The sequence below is a fragment of the Cervus elaphus genome, chromosome X (genome assembly GCF_910594005.1).
Source record: "Cervus elaphus chromosome X, mCerEla1.1, whole genome shotgun sequence".
NCBI lineage: Eukaryota > Metazoa > Chordata > Mammalia > Artiodactyla > Cervidae > Cervus > Cervus elaphus.
Genome location: NC_057848.1, coordinates 131,473,257 through 131,495,711, shown reverse-complemented (window position 1 = coordinate 131,495,711; position 22,455 = coordinate 131,473,257). Strand labels below are relative to the sequence as shown.

The 22,455-nt window shown below is 37.5% G+C and overlaps 1 protein-coding gene across 2 annotated transcripts in view; it reads right to left on the bottom strand.

Annotated features, from left to right (window-relative positions):
- The window catches only part of EFHC2 (EF-hand domain containing 2), a 245,740-nt gene that overhangs the window by 122,962 nt on the left and 100,323 nt on the right, over positions 1-22,455 (bottom strand). For both annotated transcript variants that reach the window (XM_043897067.1, XM_043897068.1), the window contains exon 3: positions 13,595-13,745. In XM_043897067.1, the coding sequence (XP_043753002.1) occupies positions 13,595-13,745 (151 nt within the window). The remainder of the gene's footprint in view (positions 1-13,594; positions 13,746-22,455) is intronic.

Sequence of the window (22,455 nt, the reverse complement as noted above, 5' to 3'; positions counted from 1 at the left end):
CCTGAGCTCAGGGAAACTGAATCTTTTGTAATGGACAATAAGCATCCCTGCCTTTTGTCTCAGAGGGAGAGATTATCTTTATTAATGCATGCATGCTCAATGACTCAGTCGTGTTCAATTCTTTGTGACTGCATGGACTGTAGAATAATGGAACAGAGAACCCACCAGGTTTCTCTGTCCATGGGATTCTCCAGGCAAGAATACTGGAATAGGCTGCCATTTCCTTCTCCAGGGGATTCTACCACCCCAAGGAGCAAACCCGGGTCCCCTGTGTCTCCTGCATTGCAGGCAGATTCTTTACCATCTGAGCTACTGGAGAAGCCCCCTACCTTTACTAGACTGTACAGTAAACATGTCTGCCCTTTGTTCTGGAGGGAGACATCACCTCTGTTTTCCAAGGCCGTGAGTAAACTTGCCTTTTGCTCCAGAAGGAGAGACTACCTTTGTCTTCCAAAGCTGTGTGCTATATCAACATCCTTGAAAAGATAATCCAGAACAAAGAGCAGTCAGGGTCTCTGCTTGCAAGATTCACAGAAATGCAAGATAACCATGGAGAAATGTCTCTCAACATCTGTAAGCTGACTTAAGCCTGGGAATCTACTCTAGGAGCAAAGACAAAAGAAGAAAAGGCAAGCACAGCAAACTGAGGGTCTAACGGTTCGAGAAAAATTGGCTTGTGTAACCTGCACCCTAATGGAGGCATTTTATTATAAAGATGTCAAGCAATCTTCTTCATATTTTCTGTAGCACTGAGAATAGTGCCTTTTCCCAAAGTCTAGAAATACTTAGAAATTATTCATTCCTTATTCATTAAAGAACATTTAATGAATGTCTTTATGTGCCAGGAACTGTGTTGAGCTCTGTTCCATTATTCTACTAATCATCTTTTCATTCTGTTGAGGGGAAATTAACTAAAATCATTTTCATCTTCTTTTCTTTGTAGCAATTTTTAATTACTTGCTACATTAAATTAAAATAATAAAACTGTAAAATTAGAACTGGCCTGGAATATTTTTAAATGTACTACATAAAAGATGATATAATTTTACTGCAAAAAATTACACTTCAATTAGTCCTTAATTCATGTGACTGAAAACAGTATGCAAATTATTTAATCATTCAAGATTAGACATTTAGAACAAATTGCATACTTGAACACCCTTATAAAAGCATGGGCATTCCAGGTACTTTCACGAACCATTATATATCTCTTTAAAAATACTTATATTTTTAAGTATAGCTGACAGCTTTTAAAATATATAAGATTTATTCAACAGCCAAGAGTTTCTTCAGGAATTCCATCTATCTTGCATGTGTACTTCATTATAGAAATTCAAATAAGCAAATTAGTGTGATTTCTCTTTAGTAAGACTTCAAATAGGAATCCTATATTTTTCTTTTTTTTCATTTATTTTTATTAGTTGGAGGCTAATTACTTTACAATATTGTAGTGGTTTTTGCCATACATTGACATGAATCAGCCATGGATTTACATGTATTCCCCATCCCGATCCCCCCCTCCCGCCTCCCTCTCTACCCAATCCCTCTGGGTCTTCCCAGTGCACCAGCCCCGAGCACTTGTCTCATGCATCCAACCTGGGCTGGTGATCTGTTTCACTATAGATAATATACATGTTTCGATGCTGTTCTCTCGAAACATCCCACCCTCACCTTCTCCCACAGAGTCCCAAAGTCTGTTCTGTACATCTGTGTCTCTTTTTCTGTTTTGCATATAGGGTTATCATTACCATCTTTCTAAATTCCATATATATGTGTTAGTATACTGTATTGGTCTTTATCTTTCTGGCTTACTTCACTCTGTATAATGGGCTCCAGTTTCATCCATCTCATTAGAACTGATTCAAATGAATTCTTTTTAATGGCTGAGTAATATTCCATGGTGTATATGTACCACAGCTTCCTTATCCATTCGTCTGCTGATGGGCATCTAGGTTGCTTCCATGTCCTGGCTATTATAAACAGTGCTGCGATGAACATTGGGGTGCACGTGTCTCTTTCAGATCTGGTTTCCTCGGTGTGTATGCCCAGGAGTGGGATTGCTGGGTCATATGGCAGTTCTATTTCCAGTTTTTTAAGGAATCTCCACACTGTTCTCCATAGTGGCTGTACTAGTTTGCATTCCCACCAACAGTGTAAGAGGGTTCCCTTTTCTCCACACCCTCTCCAGCATTTATTGCTTGTAGACTTTTGGATAGCAGCCATCCTGACTGGCATGTAATGGTACCTTGTTGTGGTTTTGATTTGCATTTCTCTGATAATGAGTGATGTTGAGCATCTTTTCATGTGTTTGTTAGCTATCTGTATGTCTTCTTTGGAGAAATGTCTGTTTAGTTCTTTGGCCCATTTTTTGATTGGGTCATTTATTTTTCTGGAATTGAGCTGCAGGAGTTGCTTGTATATTTTTAAGATTAATCCTTTATCTGTTGCTTCGTTTGCTATTATTTTCTCCCAATCTGAGAGCTGTCTTTTCACCTTGCTTATAGTTTAAAACAGGAATCTTATATTTTTCAAAGTGGGAAGAACTGGCCCACCCACTAAACTTTTAAATAATAATCATTATAATCATCATCATAGCCCTAGGATATGCTTTCATATATTCTTCTCATTTAATCTTCAACAATTGCATAATGCAGATAATGCATGAAACACAAATATTCAGTTTATGGATGAGGAAACTCAGGATGGTTAAGTGACATGCCCAAGGTTATGCACTCACAAATGGCAGAAAAGTATCTTGAACCTGGGTTTTTCAAGCCCAAAGTAAGCACCATTGCTCCACAGTCGGCACTGAATTGTATTTCACTGTACTACAGCCAAAAGTTACCTAAGTGGAAGAGAGGCGGGAATGTCTTAGGCGAAACAGGCTAGAAATGTGGAGAAGAGCAGCCAGCCACCGTGAAAGAGAAGAAGGAGCCACTCTTCCAAAAGAACAGCCTCTCTCTTCTCTAAGAGTTTGTTTCTGGAGAGGGCCCATTTGTCAGTGGCAACAATTCCCCCCTCCAGAGTCAATACCACCGCATCAGCTGTCCCTCCTTGCAGAGCCTGTGTATCTGCAACCTCCACACGCTTTCTTATGTTAGGTCCCTCACTCTTCTCCCTAGATGGTTCTTACAAGAAGCCAGGGGAGTTCCTTGTGGTAACAAGAGAGAATCCGGATCATTCATGGGTTGAAAAGAGAAGGCAGATCTAACACTAAACAAGAACATTCTAATAACAAGAAATCCAAGGTCACAATTCCATGTTAATCGAAAACTAACATGGGGCATTTGAAAGGTAGTTACACATGAGAGCTTTCACAAATATTAGTGGGATCTCTCAACTGTGTCCTTTGGGGACTGAAATTTCTATTTATTGGTATTTGTATGGTTATAGTCTTTCATGATAAATGGCAGAAACCACCAGTAGGTGGTTCTCCTGAATATCAAAGAAATATGCAGGATGCCATGTCTTCGGCACATGCTAAAGAGCACCTGAGATCATCAAGGTGTATAACATGACAAAATGGAAAGTGAAAAGTGTTAGTCACTCAGTTGTGTCTGACTCTTTGGGACCCCATGGAGAAACAACAACAAAAGTACTGTATCTGCCCTTGAAATTTTCAGATGTTTATTTTCTTAATTGGCCCATAAAGACAATTTGAGCAGATATCCAGGCATCAGGTGTCTGCTTTTCAGCTCTTCCTTATCTTCATATTTTACATCTCTTTCTTTCTAAAGGTCCTGCTCTCTGATTATATTCTACAAGCTTTAACTTTCTAACATTTCCCTGTAGTTTAGATCAAAATGATGATATATTCATTTATGTTTAATGTGTTTTCATTTCGTTCAGTTGGGAATTGCTTTAGATCTTTGCTCATACTACTAAATTTAGTTTTTAGGAATTCACCTTCAAGAATTAAGACTCCAATCTCTTACCTCTAACTTAAGTGTGTTTAGTTCATTTTAGTAACACTACAGACTTAAGGCACATCCAAGTCTAGAGGCAGGTATTTCTTATGTTAATGAATATACAGGTGGAATTGCCACTTGTCATGTCTGGCTCAGCTGGTAAAGAATCTGCCCACAATGCGGGAGATCTGGGTTCAATCCCTAGGTTGGGAAGATCCCCTAGAGAAGGGAAAGGCTACCCACTCCAGTATTCTGCCCTGGAGAATTCCATGGACAAGATAATCCATGGGATGGCAAAGAGTCAGACACAATTGAGCGACTTTCACTTTTCATGTCTACTAAAGTTTATATCCTAAAAATACTAAGACCACTCATTGTGATCAGAAATGACAGAGTATCTTTTCCTCTTTTGTTCACTCCTTCACTAAAATTAGCATTCCATTTTTAATTTTATAAAACATCATCTTTATGGAGTTTGATTTCATGGGAATAACTTTTTAAATATAGTTGGCCTGATACTTAGTCTTACAGCAAAAGAATAAAAATTTTTGAATTCTGTATCTCTGATCATAATCCTATGCATCTCCCCCTAGCCACTGAATAAGCCCCAAACGATGGCATGTTGGGTGTTCTGTCCTCTTGCGTTACCACCTTCTTGCCTAGTTTTCCTCACACATTCTATATCTGCTCCCAAATACCTCCCAACTCCTCTCTTCACCAGGGCTTCCCCGGTGGCTCAGATGGTAAATAATTTGCCTGCAATGCAGGGGACATGGGTTCGATCCCTAGGTCAGGAATATCCCCTAGAGAAGGCAATGGCTACCCACTCCGGTATTCTTGCCTGGAGAACTCCATGTAGCTGGCAGGCTACAGTCTACGGGATCACAAAGAGTTGGCCACACTGAGTGACTAACACTGTCCTCACCACTCTCCTACCTCTTCACCTCATGCTGTTCCTACTGACTAACATGCCTTCCTCTTCTATCTTCATCTAGAGAAACTTTTGAGGTACTACTCAAATGCCTTATCCTCTAATGGATACTGGTGTTTCCACCTCTGACTCCTCAAAGTACCTCATATAATTCATGATGCCTGCATTGTGCTATCATTGTCTATCACTTTTCCTTTCCTTTTTCACTCCCTCCTTTTCTTTCTTCCTTTCTTCAACAAACTTACTGAACAACCATCATGTACCAAGCACCTATCTTCACAGACCAATGACTTACCTCCACTCCTAAATTTTACTCAGCTCCATTTAGTGACAATTCCCTCCCCAAGGTCTACCCCCTGGGGCTGCCAGATTTAGCAAATTGAAAAAAATGAGATGCCTGGTTAAACTTGAATTTCAGATAAATAATGAATAATTTTTAGTATAGGTATGTCCCACACAGTAATGGGGGGGAAGGGGCATAGTTATACTAAGAACTTTAAATTTAACCAGGTATCCTGTATTTTATTTGGCAACCTCATGGGATGTATATTTAGATACAGCATATGCCCAGTATAAATAAATGCCTTCTATTTTGTGATTACATTTGCCTGATTCAACTAGATCATGTTAAAGTATAAAATGTAAATATATATAGTATACATTATAGTACATCTATACTCTATATAGAGATATATATGTATGAAATACTACCCCATTGAGGAACCAATATAAATCACTAGTGGAGATCAATATTCTTAACCAAGGATGCACTGAGAATCAAGTAGAAGTTATTCCTTGACCCCAGGCCTATCAAATCAGAAATTCTGGGGGTGGATCAGGAGATTCTGATGATGGCACTCCAGTGAGAACTGGTACAGACCCTACCAGAAACTCAGGGCATATTTCTAATGGTTATCCTTTCCTTACACTAGATTAGTTTAGACTTGGCAGCATCTGACAAATAATTGTCCTGTTAGACAATCAGAGGTAAAACTATTGGGATTAACCTCTGACATTCTTGGTTTGGTGTCACATTGTTTCAACTGTACTCCAGCATAACAGCAACAAATTCTGCAAATATAATGTATCTACCCAAAAGAGAATGATGCCCTGGCAAGGAATGAAAGCAAGTCTTGATGTGCCTCAGTGACTTGACTTTTCACACACATCGCTTTGCCAACAAGGATTTGTGAATATGTTGTTCTGATGAGGAGCTTCACAAAATTGAATGCCTACTTTGGCACCGTGCTAAGGGATGCCTCTTTTATTTCTGGCTTATTTCAAACTCCCCTCTCCTTAAAAAAATTACATGATAAGAGAGGCAGCTAGGAAAACTTCCCCAAAATGGGGAAGGAAATAGCCACCCAAGTCCAAGAAACCCAGAGAGTCCCAAACAGGATAAACCCAAGGCGAAACACCCCAAGACACATATTAGTCAAATTAACAAAGATCAAACACAAAGAACAAATATTAAAAGCAGCAAGGGAGAAACAACAAATAACACAAAAGGGGATTCCCATAAGGATAATAGCTGATCTTTCAATAGAAACTCTTCAGACAAGAAGGGAATGGCAAGACATACTTAAAGTTATGAAAGAGAATAACCTACAACCCAGATTACTGTACCCAGCAAGGATTTCATTCAGATACGAAGGAGAATTTAAAAGCTTTACAGACAAGCAAAAGCTGAGAGAATTCAGCACCACCAAACCAGCTCTTCAACAAATGCTAAAGCATCTTCTCTAGACAGGAAACAAAGAAAGGTTGTATGAACGTTAACCCAAAACAACAAAGCAAATGGCAACGGGACCATTCTTATCAATAATTACCTTAAATGTAAATGGGTTGAATGCCCCAACCAAAAGACAAAGACTGGCTGAATGGATACAAAAGCAAGACCCCTATATATGCTGTCTACAAGAGACCCACCTCAAAACAAGAGACACATACAGACTGAAATTGAAGGGCTGGAAAAAAATATTCCATGCAAACGGAGACCAAAAGAAAGCAGGAGTCGCAATACTTATATCAGATAAAATAGACTTCAAAATAAAGGCTGTGAAAAGAGACAAAGAAGGACACTACATAATGATCAAAGGATCAAGCCAAGAAGAAGATATAACAATTATAAATAGCACCGCAATATGTAAGGCAAATGCTAACAAGAATGAAGGGGGAAATTAACAATAACACAATAACAGTGGGAGACTTTAATACCCCACTCACATCTATGGACAGATCAACTAAACAGAAAATTAACAAGGAAACACAAACTTTAAATGACACAATGGTCCAGCTAGACCTAATTGATATCTATAGGGCATTTCACCCCAAAACAATCAATTTCACCTTTTTCTCAAGTGCACATGGAACCTTCTCCAGAATAGATCACATCCTGGGCCATAAATCTAGCCTTGGTAAATTCTAAAAATTGAAACCATTCCAGTCATCTTTCTGACCACAATGCAGTAAGATTAGATCTCAATTACAGGAAAAAAAAAACTATTAAAATTTCCAACATATGGAGAAAAAAAACATGCTTCTGAATAACAAACAAATCATAGAAGAAATCAAAATATGCATAGAAACAAATGAAAATGAAAACACAACAACCCAAAACCTATGGGACACTGTAAAAGCAGTGCTAAGGGGAAGGTTCATAGCAATACAGGCTTACCTCAAGAAACAAGAAAAAAGTCAAATAAATAACCTAACTCTACACCTAAAGCAACTAGAGAAGGAAGAAATGAAGAACCCCAGGGTTAGCAGAAGGAAATAAATCTTAAAAATTAGGGCAGAAATAAATGCAAAAGAAACAAAAGAGACCATAGCAAAAATCAACAAAGCTAAAAGTTGGTTTTTTGAAAAGGTGAATAAAATTGACAAACCGTTAGCCAGACTCATCAAGAAACAAAGGGAGAAGAACCAAATCAACAAAATTAGAAATGAAAATGGAGAGATCACAACAGACAACTCTGAAATACAAAGGATCATAAGAGACTACTACCAGCAGCTCTATGCCAATAAAATGGACAACTTGGAAGAAATGGACAAATTCTTAGAAAAGTATAACCTTCCAAAACTGAACCAGGAAGAAATAGAAGATCTTAACAGACCCATCACAGGCAAGGAAATCAAAACTGTAATCAGAAATCTTCCAGCAAACAAAAGCCCAGGACCAGATGGCTTCACAGCTGAATTCTACCAAAAATTTAGAGAAGAGCTTACACCTATCTTACTCAAACTCTTCCAGAAAATTGCAGAAGAAGGCAAACTTCCAAACTCATTCTATGAGGCCACTATCACCCTAATACCAAAACCAGACAAGGATGCCACAAAAAAAGAAAACTACAGGCCAATATCACTGATGAACATAGATGCAAAAATCCTTAACAAAATTCTAGCAAACAGAATCCAACAACATATTAAAAAGATCATACATCATGACCAAGTGGGCTTTATCCCAGGAATGCAAGGATTCTTTAATATCTGCAAATCAATGTAATACACCACATTAACAAATTGAAAGATAAAAACCATGTGATTATCTCAATAGATGCAGAAAAAGCCTTTGACAAAATTCAACATCCATTTATGATAAAAACTCTCCAGAAAGCAGGCATAGAAGGAACATACCTCAACATAATAAAAGCTATATATGACAAACCCACAGCAAACATTATCCTCAATGGTGAAAAATTGAAAGCATTTCCCTTAAAGTCAGGAACAAGACAAGGGTGTCCACTCTCACCACTACTATTCAACACAGTTTTGGAAGTGTTGGCCACAGCAATCAGAGCAGAAAAAGAAATAAAAGGAATCCATATAGGAAAAGAAGAAGTAAAACTCTCCCTGTTTGCAGATGACATGATCTTCTACATAGAAAACCCTAAAGACTCTACCAGGAAATTACTACAGCTAATCAGTGAATACAGTAATGTTGCAGGATATAAAGTTAACACACAGAAATCCCTTGCATTCCTATATGCTAACAATGAGAAAACAGAAAGAGAAATTAAGGAAACAATACCATTCACCATTGCAACAAAAAGAATAAAATACTTAGGAGTATATCTACCTAAAGAAACAAAAGGCCTATATATAGAAAACTATAAAACACTGATGAAAGAAATCAAAGAGGACACAAAGAGATGGAGAAATATATCGTGTTCATGGATTGGAAGACTCAATATTGTCAAAATGGCTATTCTACCCAAAGTAATCTATAGATTCAATGCAATCCCTATCAAGCTACCAACGGTATTTTTCACAGAACTAGACCAAAGAATTTCACAATTTGTATGGAAATACAAAAAACCTCAAATAGCCAAAGGAATCTTGAGAAAGAAGAATGGAACTGGAGGAATCAACCTGCCTGACTTCAGACTCTACTACAAAGCCACAGTCATCAAGACAGTGTGGTACTGGCACAAAGACAGAAATATAGATCAATGGAACAGAATAGAAAGCCCAGAGATAAATCCACGAACCTATGGACACCTTATCTTTGACAAAGGAGGCAAGGATATACAATGGAAAAAAGACAACCTCTTTAACAAGTGGTGCTGGGAAAACTGGTCAACCACTTGTAAAAGAATGAAACTAGAACACCTTCTATCACCATACACAAAAATAAACTCAAAATGGGTTAAAGATCTAAATGTAAGACCAGAAACTATAAAACTCCTAGAGGAGAACATAGGCAAAACACTCTCCGACATGAATCACAGCTGGATCCTCTATGACCCACCTCCCAGAATATTGGAAATAAAAGCAAAACTAAACAAATGGGACCTAATGAAACTTAAAAGCTTTTGCATGACAAAGGAAACTATAAGCAAGGTGAAAAGACAGCCCTCAGATTGGGAGAAAATAATAGCAAACGAAGCAACAGATAAAGGATTAATCGCAAAACTATACAAGCAGCTCCTGCAGCTCAATTCCAGAAAAATAAATGACCCAATCAAAAAATGGGCCAAAGAACTAAACAGACATTTCTCCAAAGAAGACATACAGATGGCTAACAAACACATGAAAAGATGCTCAACATGACTCATTATCAGAGAAATACAAATCAAAACCACAATGAGGTACCATTACACACCAGTCAGGATGGCTGCTATCCAAAAGTCTACAAGCAATAAATGCTGGAGAGGGTGTGCAGAAAAGGGAACCCTCTTACATTGTTGGTGGGAATGCAAACTAGTACAGCCACTATGGAGAACAGTGTGGAGATTCCTTAAAAAACTGGAAATAGAACTGCCATATGACCCAGCAATCCCACTCCTGGGCATACACACCGAGGAAACCAGATCTGAAAGAGACACGTGCACCCCAATGTTCATCGCAGCACTGTTTATAATAGCCAGGACATGGAAGCAACCTAGATGCCCATCAGCAGACGAATGGATAAGGAAGCTGTGGTACATATACACCATGGAATATTACTCAGCCATTAAAAAGAATTCATTTGAATCAGTTCTAATGAGATGGATGAAACTGGAGCCCATTATACAGAGTGAAGTAAGCCAGAAAGATAAAGACAAATACAGTATACTGATGCATATATATGGAATTTTAAAAGATGGTAATGATAACCCTATATGCAAAACAGAAAAAGAGACACAGATGTACAGAACAGACGTTGGGACTCTGTGGGAGAACGTGAGGGTGGGATGTTCAGAGAGAATAGCATTGAAACAAGTATACTATCAAGGGTGAAACAGACCACCAGCCCAGGTTGGATGCATGAGACAAGTGCTCGGGCCTGGTGCACTGGGAAGACCCAGAGGGATCGGGTGGAGAGGGAGGTGGGAGGGGGGGATCGGGATGGGGAATACATGTAAATCCATGGCTGATTCATGTCAATGTATGGCAAAAACCACTACAATATTGTAAAGTAATTAGCCTCCAAGTAATAAAAATAAATTAAAAAAAAAGAGGCAGCTAGAAAGGGAGGCTATAATTCATCCAGGTGCACTCACTTCTGAATGGTCAGCTCTACTAAAAAAACTGGTGCATCTAACCTCCCAGTTCATTCAGAAAATATCAAAACCCTATGGAAGTAACAGGAGCACTGTCAGTGCCCAGCACCTAAATGTGACCCTTAACCTCTTCCAAGGCTCCATATGTGCAAAAAATCAGTCCCAGGCCACTCAAAGGGCAGATGAAAGAAACACTGCCTACCCATCCCACTGAGCTTGAGCCCCTGGCTCAGTATACTCATCCCCAGCCTCATTGTTTAATTTAGGAAAGCTTGAAGAAGACATACAATGAATTTGCAAAGTATCCTCTGTCCTAACAGACCTTCCTTAACAAGAATCATCATATTAAATATTTCAAGAGAGACTGCTCTGTCTCTGAATGAATCTTGATGACAGAGCAGTTATTTCTGTTTGTTTTCCACAGGACTTGTGATAGCCCATTAGGTATCTCCACTTTGCTGACAAATTCAACCTCATTACTTATCGTGATTACTATGTATTCTGTTCATACCACTTGATATGTCTCACTTAGGGAAATGTCCTGATCAGTGTGAGCCAATCAGAAATTCTGAAAGAGACTTTAAAGTTGTCTTTTCCTAAGGTTCCCCCGCCCCGTGTCTTTATGAACAACATTCCCTCCTATTACATAAAAATTATTTTCAAATCAATCATTATAACTACCTTCAATTTGCCTTTGGAATCTGCCTATGTGAGATTTAAAATCAAGAGGCTGGGAGAATCAAAAAGTCTTAATAAAAGCCTTTCCAAGATCCTCATAGAGGTTACATTTCATTTTCCTTCTTGAAGTTTAATAAAACTAAGATTCACTGGACATGGGGCCAGTGAGCTACAGATAATATGAACTTTTGCCTTAAGGTAATAATAAAAACATAATGCAAGTCACAAATGCAGGTTCAGGATGTCCTATGACCTCCAGTCCATCACTTGTGTAAATCTTATGTCATGTGAGGAGGTAATAAAAAAATAAGCAAAGCTTAGTTAGGGAATATCAGAGTAAAGCATTTAAGTGAATATTTACAAGAAAATACTTTTTTGCTAAAACAATAACATCACTCACCTAAACAAATGAACTTAGGCAAAACAGATGTTCATGGAAATTAAAAGCTGTAAGTTTTCTTAATATTTTGAAATAATTATTTAAATGTTTTCTAATACATTATTGTCAATATTTAAGAACTGCATTATATATGTTTTAAATAACCATAAATAGACCTATAAATATATGATACTGTTTATATATGGAATCTAAAAAAATAATACAAATGAACTTATTTACAAAACAGACGTAGAGTCACAGATGTAGAAAATCTTACAGTTACAAGATGGGGGAGAGAGAGAGAAATTGGGAGATTGGGATTGATATATACATATTACTATACATAAAATAGATAACTAATAAGAACCTACTGTACAGCACAGGGAACTCTACTCAATATTCTGTAATGACCTGTATGGGAAAAAAATCCTTAAAAAAGAGTGGATATGTGTATATGTGTAACTGATTTGCTTTGCTGTATACCTGAAACTAACGTAACATTGTAAATCAATTATACTTCAATACAATTTTTTTAAGTATAAAGATCTCTTAAAAAAAAAGATCTCTTGTCCCTTTACAAAATAAAATGTCACACTTCAACCTTAAAAGTTTGTGAAAATCTTTTCTTAAATATTAAAACACTTCCATGTTTTCTAAAAGATTCATCATTAAGCCATAAATTCTCCAAATAAATGACACAACAGAGAGAGAGGATCATTGCCTACCCCAGGCAGGGTAGTCCTCTGACTCACTTGTACCTTGTCCTAAGTGTGTGAACCTCTCTGCCAGAAAATTATTTCTCTTACTGACCAGAAGAGAAAATTAGTCCTCTTCTGATCCCCTACATCCTGTCCATGAGGATACAGAAAACTAGATCACCCCTCCCCCACAGGACAGCCCTTTAGATTCCTTAGGACATTCATCAGGTATATGTGAGTCTTCTGTTTATGGGTAAACATCCATTTTCACTATTATCTCTTACACATGACAAATCTTCAGTCCTTTCATTATCACCATTGCTCTCTCTTGAAGGCACCCAGAACTTGGCATCATCCCCAAGTCAAGGACTTCTACACACAGAAGAAATCAGTCACCTCCCTTGACCTCTGCCATGATTCTACTAATGCAACCAACAGTTAGCTTCTCTTCACATCAGAGAGCTAGCTTGTCTGGCTGAAGTGGAGTATGGATAAAGATGACTGGCATATGTGGGGCAAAGGAGCAATAGCCTTCTCTTGAAGCATTATGAAAGCCTGTACTTAACAGGGATGAAGATGAGGAGACAGTGGTTGAAGCAAATGGCAGTGAATTCAAGAAAGGACAGAGAACTCAATCTGGAAGTGGCAGTGGAGACCAGTCTTCTCTGTTCCCCTTAGGGTGTTATGAAGGAAGTAATGTGGTCATAGCAAAAAGACAAAAAAAGAGTTTGAAGAAAAGAGTAAAAGACAGAGGAGTGTTTGCTCATACTAGAGCAACACGTGAAAGGATACAATGATGACGACAAGTGAGTGACATGGCCAGTGTTGAGGTATGAGGCATAGAAGCTGGTAAGTTACCATCAATAACTACAAGGTAACAGCATGTTTATATTCACCATTGTCAACAAGTTAGATATCCAAGCAGTAGCATGGGGTCTTTAAAAAAGCTAGAGAAAGTAGTACATAAAGGCAGTAGTTAGAAGTGAAAGAACCATAACTCTGCTTTAAACAGATACCTTGAGGCAGTCCACTATTTTTCAACACTGGTTCATTTACTTCAATTGTGTCATCTTCAAGGTAGAAGTAGATTTTATAGCGTCTTATTCTATAGTTTTCTTGACTTTTATCAGGCACTTCATCTTCTAAATAGGCATCAAATGATAATACCTGTTGGAATCATAATTAGAAACTAAGAAATGAAAAAAAATTCAGCAAACTTAAAAACAAAGCCACTGCCTCTATACTTTTTTTAATGTAAAGAAAACAGTTGAGGAAATTTTTGCAGAAAGACATTCTACACATCAGCTATGAGAATGGATATACAATCTAGATTTGTTGCTGTTTCATTACCATTTGGTTAGAATGAGGAAGTGATATTCAAACAATAAATCCATCATTCAACTCTACCATAAATTGAACTAGAATCTGTCTTTGGAACTTCACAGTGTGATTCTGTATGTATGTGTATCTTTCCCACAAGATGAGTATAAGTTTTGTCATTTTTTTCTCATTAAAAATAAAAGAAAGCTATCTTGGTTCCCCTGGTAGCTCAGATGGTAAAGAATTCATCTGCAATGCAGGAGACCCAGTTTGATCCCTGGGTTGGAAAGATCCCCTGGAGAAGGAAACGGCAACCCACTCCAGTATTCCTGCCTGTAGAATTCCATGGACAGAGGAGACTGACGGACTACAGTCCATGAGGTCACAAGAGTCAGACACAACTGAGCAACTTCACACACACACACATCTTGCTTCTAAGGATAAAATTATCCTGATTTCTGGTCCTGCTGATGACTTGCCTTGAGGCAATTCAAACAGGCAGAGCTGAAATTCTTCCAATGCACTGGAGACCCTACCCTATACTTGTCTTCAGGAATCTCAAAAAGCCTAGCTCAATGCCAGACCATTTCAAGCATGGCCTGGGGCACAGGCTCCTTCAGAGTTCCATTTTAATACTTCCTTTGCTCTCATTTTTTGTCCAATTTTTATAATTAAAGTAGTAAAAGTTAATTGTGCATATGCTGTAATACCAGGTTAACTCAACACAGACAATATATGTGAGTGAGTCTGTTAGGCACAATCTAACTTCTAGGGATGGTCAGTGACCCTAATTAGGAATAGATGCTCCAGGACTGTTTAGCAAATTTCCATCAGAAGCCCACACTTCAGAAGTAGCTGAAAAAATGCCTCAGTAATTTATCTCTGATCAACAGAAAAGGCTTTGCTAACTACCATAAAGAATATTAGAAATGAGTTTTAGTTAGTGAAATAATCATATTTAAAATGAATGGATCAGTTGCAAATACTGATCAGGCACTGTCTTTACCAGGTAAGATTTTAGGAATCTAGTGAGCCCAGACATCTATACCTTTCAAAATGGTACCTTTGGCTTCATTATAAAATGGTCCTATATTCAGTTGCTTTCTTAGGGAATTTATCTGTCCTGATTTCAGTTAGAAAGGTAGCCAAATCCACTACTAAAAGGTTGTCATACTTGTGTTGAGTACATTTCCAGGTGTTGTTGGGTGGGTACAGGGTTTCCTTCTGGGATGATAGAAATGTCTTGGAATTAAATAGAGGTGATGGTTGTACAACACTGTGAATATATTAGATGCCACTGAACTGCATGCTTTAAAACGGCCAATGATTAATTTTATGTCATATAAATTTTACCTCAATTTTTAGAAAAAGATGTGAGATGCTGAATTATATTTAACACTAAAATAGTAAATGTTATATGAGTTATATCTCAATTTTTAAAGGTATGGGGAGGAAGATGTTGCTGGAATACCTAAAGGACAAAAGAGCTGGGGCTCCCTCAAGCTTTCAGTAGAGATAGTGAGAAAGAGCAAGATATGCCTGCTACCCTAGAATGTGCCACTTTAGCACATGGATTATTTTGAACTAAAGATAAGCAGAGCCCAGCAGACACAGGAAGAACATTTTACTTCCCCTTTAACTGCATAAAGCTTCCCAGGTGGCTCAGTGGTAAGGAATACAACTGCCAAAGCAGGAGATGCGGGTTCAATCCCTGGGTCAGGAAGATCCTCTGGAGAAGGAAATGGCAACCCTCTCCAGTATTCTTGCCTGGAAAATGCCATGGACAGAGGAGCCTGGTGGGCTACAGTCCATGTGGTCACAAAGAGTCAGACACGACTTAGTGACTAACAACAACAACTAACTGTATAAAAGAATTTAGATATGAAACCTGCACCAGGAAGAGAGTTATTACCAGAGAAAATGCTTTCTATCAGAAAGCTTTATCAGCATGGCATGGCAAACATTTGTTTGGTAAAACACTAGCTCTTCTCATTTTCCTGTGGATGATTTTCCCTCTCTTTGAAGCCCCAAACCCCTGCCCCAGTCTCCTTAGCTCAGAATGGTATATAAGCAACAAGAACCCGACTGCTGACATGTCTCATATTTTTATGGGGCTCCCATATGTACAAAATTTCTTCTTCTTCCATTAATTTTTCATATATCAATTTAATTATTAGCCCAATGTGGTGTTGGATAAGACTCTTGAGAGTCCCCTGAACAGCAAGGAGATCAAATCAGTCAATCCTAAAGGAAATCAGCCCTGAATATTCATTGGAAGGACTGATGCTGAAGCTGAACCTCCAATACTTTGGCTACCTGATACAAAGAGCTGACTCATTGGAAAAGACCCTGATGCTGGGGAAGACTGAAGGCAGGAGAAGGGGACGACAGAGGATGAGATCATTGGATGTCATCATTGATTCAATGGACATGAGTTTGAGCAACCTCTGGGAGATAGTGAAGGACAGGGAAGCCTGGCATGCTGCAGTCCATAGGATCGCAAAGAGTCGGACAAGACGAGCAACAATCAGTGAAAGAATCCAGAAGGGAAGAAAGGAAAAGTTATCTACTCCCATAGTAGTATTCACTTTGAAACTTTCTTTTCTTTGTAAAGTGTACAGGAAAATGTAGGTAGTGTAGGAAAGTGTAGAGAGCATATTCATATCCTACCTACTTTTATGTATTGAATATTACTGGTATAAATTTTTGCATGACCAAACTGCCAGACATCAGCTGACAACACTGTCATATATATTATCATTATTTATCAAACAAATGACGCATTGAAAGAGAATAAAGATGCTCAACAGAAACAAAGAGAAAGAAAGATACTATTTTAGGTTGGACTTAAATATTTCTATAAGAGGGATAAACTGACAGTTCATGTTCTGGCCCCTTGAGAATACAGGACTGACGAACTCCAGCATGAAATGTAGAGAGCAAATCAGAGAAGTAGAGATGGAAAGATAGAAAAAGAAGAGTGAGAGAAAATGGTAAAATACTATAGCAAAATATATGCCAAATAGATTAAAAGTGATTTCACACAGGTGAAAGAACTAATTGCAATGGAATTTGATGTACCAGAGCATCCAGAGAGAAAGCTCTAAAATAAAAACTGTAAGAAATGAAAATTTATAGAAACATAATTATGATGCAAAGTTTTATCATAAGTTATGATGTCAAGCAGAGACTAGATAAATAATGTCCTGGAGGATGTAACTGGCTATAATTTTCTTGAAAACCAAATGTAAATGTCATTTGGCAGGGTGTGTGACCTTCCATTCCCCACAGGCCTTCACGAGCCCTGTATTATATAAGGTTATGTGCCTCATCCCCGAGGCATTCAGATTTTTGATGCTAGTCAAGAGGATATAAAATTTGAAATCAATTAGCTTTAAATAACAGATACATGATATTTCCTCCTTATAAAGGAAAAAATTTTAATGTTAATATTTCTGAAATCAGAGTCTTCCTAAATTAAAGCTAAAAGAAACTTAAAGCAGTCAGGAATGCATTTTAATAAGGATTTAATAAGGAACCTAGATGCAACTTGAAGTAAGGCATAAATTTAACCTGTGGGAAAGTAATTCTATTTTAATGTCAATTTCATTCTTTGCTTTGCATTGCATATCCCAAATAGCTGGATGTTAACATCAATTTGGATTCCTAATTTTCACTTACAATGTTTTCTAAATATTACTGTCTGATGTAGCATTGACACAAAAATAATTGTGTGCAGAAGATTGTCCATCGTGCACTAGGCAATGCAATCATAAGGTAAAACAATACTCTAATCTCTCAGAATAAATTACAGAATTTTAAAAGATGGTGAAGTTAGTATGAACAATGCATGAGTTATAAAGGCTATTACTCAGGAACCAAACATCTAATTGTCTAAAACTTACAGTTGAATTTTTAGAGAATGATGTTAGGAAAGAAAGAAACACTGATAATGTTCAGACAAAATGGAGAGTACTAAAGAAGGTGTATAACAATAAGGATCAATGCATGCTATTAGAGGTTAGTTAGTAGACAAAAATTTGTGTACATTTAATGCAGTGTTGTTTAATTCTTCCTGAAAAAGCTGTTATTAAATCAATAGTTTCTCTTGTGATTATGGAATCGTAGAATTAGGGAAATAAATTGCAATGAATTTCGTATTGTGTATATTAGATGGCTCCTTTATACAGGACAACAATATATTTAAAGAAGTTTATCATATGTGAAGGCGAACGGAATAAATCATCCTAAAATATGCCTCTTTGGAATAAGAATTATCCTGAGCTTATTATTTTTAAAAAACAGCAAGTACAAGGAGAAGCTCTGAAAGCTGAGTAAAAGTCATTCTTGTAAGGGACATTTGGGGCTTTCCAGATGGTTCACTGGGTAAAGAATTCGCCTGTAACGCAGGAGACACAGGAGATGCGGATTGAGATAAGGGTTGGATCCCTGGGTCAGAAAGATCCCCTGGAGAAGGCAATGGCAACTCACTCCAGTATTCCTGCCTGAAAAATCCCATGGAGAAAGAAGCCTGGTGGGCTATGTTCCAAAGGATCACAAAATGTTGGACACCGCTATGAAGAGGAACTAAAAAGCCTCTTGGAGAAAGTGAAAGAGGAGAGTGAAAAAGTTGGACTAAAGCTCAACATTCAGAAAACTAAGATCATGGCATCTGGTCCCATCACTTCATGGGAAATAGATGGGGAGACAGTGGAAACAGCATCAGACTTTATTTTTTTGGGCTCCAAAATCACTGCAGATGGTGATTGCAGCCATGAAATTAAAAGACGCTTACTCCTTGGAAGGAAAGTTATGACCAACCTAGACAGCATATTAAAAAGCAGAGACATTACTTTGCCAACAAAGGTTCGTCTAGTCAAGGCTATGGTTTTTCCAGTGGTCATGTATGGATGTGAGAGTTGGACTATAAAGAAAGCTGAGCACTGGAAAATTGATGCTTTTGAACTGTGGTGTTGGAGAAGACTCTCGAGAGTCCCTTGGACTGCAAGGAGATCCAACCAGTCCATCCTGAAGGAGATCAGTCCTGGGTGTTCATTGGAAGGACTGATGTTGAAGCCGAAACTCCAATACTTTGGCCACCTCATGTGAAGAGTTGACTCATTGGAAAAGACCCTGATGCTGGGAGGGACTGGGGGCAGGAGGAGAAGGGGACGACAGAGGATGCGATGGCTGGATGGCATCACTGATTCGATGGACGTGAGTTTGAGTAAACTCCGGGAGTTGGTGATGGACAGGGAGGCCTGGCATGCTGTGATTCATGGGGTCGCAAAGAGTCGGACACGACTGAGCGACTGAACTGAACTGAACTGACTGAACTCAGGTAAATATACTAACTCAGAGATTCTCAGCCTTCTCAGATTCTCATTAGGAACTGAAAAAAACAAACACCATACTCAAGCCTAAATAAATTAAATTGAAATCTTGGAGGCAATTAAAAAGGTCATTAGTATTTTTTTAAAGCTCTACAAGTAATTTTGAAATGCAGTCACTATGAGCAATGAATTGAACAAAAATATTTGAAAATTTGTCATTAGGAAAATAAAGCAAAAAAGCATAAAAGCACAAATAGATATATTTAAAAGGAAAAAACAACTGTAATAATTAAATCCAAAAGAGTTTTTTTAATAAATAGGTAAGATTCTAGTGTGTGGATGTGTGTGGGGAGGTAGGAATTTCCTCTACCCTTCTAGGTTCTTCTGACCGATCTAAAGAATTAAATTGAAATGCAAAAAATTAACAGGAAAAAAATTTTTATTATGTATATATAGGGGCTTCATAAGAATATAAAGCCAAAGGACATCAGGCAATTGAAGCTTCTATGCCATCTAAGAGAAAGAAAGAAGTAGGGGTTTAGGGGACTTCCCCTGTGGCTCAGCTGTAAAAGAATCCACCTGCAATGCAGGAGATGCAAGTTCAATCCCTGGATTGGGAAGATTCCCCCAGAGAAAGGCATGGCAACCCACTCCAGTATTCTTGCCTGGAGAATCGCATGGACAGAGAAGCCTGGTGGGCTACAGTCCATATCGCTGCAAAGAGTCAGACATGACTGAAGCACTTAGATTGCATGCATGCAAAGGGGTTTAGGACTTCAAAGAGGAAGAAGGTAATTCACAAGAAGATGAAAAAAGCAAATGTTCTGTAAACAAACATTTGCTGGGCCATACAGAAACAGTGGGACACAGAGAGGAGTTTTAACCAGCACTTTGCTAGATTTTTCCCTGTCTCCCTTCAAGGAATAGGTCCTCTAAGTTCTTTTACTCAGTTGGGGGAAGGTCAAAGGTTCTTTCTGAGTCTTTTGGGCCTTGACTGCTTTCAGCTCAAAATAAACTTCATGCCAAAGCTGGCAAATTTTGCTCCCCTGCACTAGAAAAGATAATAAAGAATGTAATAACATACAATCAGAAATGAAATAGTATATTACAGAGGAATGTAATAAATTATAAGATAGACATTATCTTATTATAATAAGTCATTCAAGCTTTTATGAAAATAAATTTTAAAGCCACAATTAAATAAGTGGTTTTCTGTAAGAATCGTGAAGTATCAAAACACAACAGCCAAGTGAGAAATTTAAAAATTACAAAAAAATTGCTCTAACAAAGGCTCCAACCAGGATGATTTACTAATGGATTCTTTCAAGCTTTCAAAGAAAAGAAAATCACCACTTTATATAACTCCCCTAGGATAACAAAAACGCTGGAAAGCCACAAAGGTGAATTTCAATGCCTAACAGATAAGCCATTAAAAATAGTTAACTCTAGAGCAACAGTTCTCACCCTGGCCTCACATTAGAATCACCAGTAGAGCTTTATAAACTCGTGATGTTTGGGCCACATCCACATCTATACACACCCACACACAATGAAATCAGGATCCCTCAGACTGGGCCCAGGTATAAGGGATTTTAAAGCTCCCCAAATGATTACAGTGTGCAAGCCAAGGTTGAAAGCTACTGCTCCAGAGCAATTTCACTACTTAATGATTTATAGAGCAAAGGTCCTAACTAAAATACAAGCATACAAAATTCAGGAGTCCATAACAGTTATAAGCCAACTACACAAAAAGCAGCATTTTCCTCACAGATGCAAAGATGTTTCCAAATAAAGAAGTACGAGCAAATATATAATGATCTCACACTGTTTCCTACCACATTTTAAAATTTGAGCAATTCCTTAACAGGATTAAAATGCATCTGTTTTAAAACAATGGCCTAAACTTTCAGCACTATATTTAATTAAACTATGTGTCTACCACAATCAGGAACAGAAACAAAAATGTCCCTACCAACATCATGATTTAATATTTTTTCAGGCATTCTAGACAAGGTAAGAAGTACAAGTACTAGCAAGAAAGACACAAAGTTGTCATTGTAAGGAGACATAATAATGGCACAGGCAAATGCTGAAAAACTACGGATAAATAAAAGATTTTAATATAACTACAACTGAACCAAAAACATTCTTATATACTAGCAATAATCACCTGAAAATACAGTGGAAGGACAAAATAGGTTCACAATAAATAAAAAATAAAAAATTACAAATAGTTTTAATGAAAACTCTGTGACCTAGGTAAAACTCTAAAAATATTTACTAAAATATACAGACTGTGACAAAAAATAGGACAGGTGAAGTATATTCTGGATAAACAGACTGAAATAACATATTTCAAGTGGATATTTCATTGGTGTTTTGCAAGGACTTGAAAAAATGATTCTAATTTCATCTGATAAAAATAAACAGATCAGCCTATTAAGGATAATTATGAAAATTAAATGTCATGTAAAAGACGTAACTCTCCCAGATAGTATACCTTACTATTATGCCTCGATTATTAAAAGTGTAAAACCAGAGTAAGAAGAGACATACTAATGTGTAGAAAAGAAAAGAAAGCCTGGAAATAGGCTTTATTGAAATGTTGAAGTTGAAGGTGAACTCGCTTAGTCCTATCTGACTCTCTGCAACCCCATGGACTGTAGCTTACCAGGCTCCTTCATCCATGGAATTTTCCAGACAAGAGTACTGGAGTGGATTGCCATTTCCTTCTCCAGGGGATCTTCCCAATCCAGGGATCGAACCCTGGTCTCCCACATTGCAGGCAGATGCTTTACCATCTGAGCCACCAGGGAAATCTCTTACATATAGGAATTTAGCACATGATGAAAGAGGAGTCATATTATTAAGTTTAAAAAGTAATGTAGAAAAGTATCAATGTATATCTCCACCTAAAATAAATTACAACCCAAAGTAAATACCAGACAGATTATAAGATTAAATAAAACAAATCAGTTCCTTTTACCCTCCAAAAAAAAAGTGTGTATGTGTCAAAGCCCTTAAAAAGAGGATGACCATTCCAGAGTTATGAAAAAAAGAGAAAATTATGACAGAAAAATATTAAAATTTAACTACAAAAATAAGTTACTTCAATGGGCTAAAATACAAATTAAAAACAAGCAACATACAAATTAAAAATCGTAGAAAATATGACAAAAGTTTATTTCATTAAAAATTTCTAATTAATTTTTAAAAGATCCTCA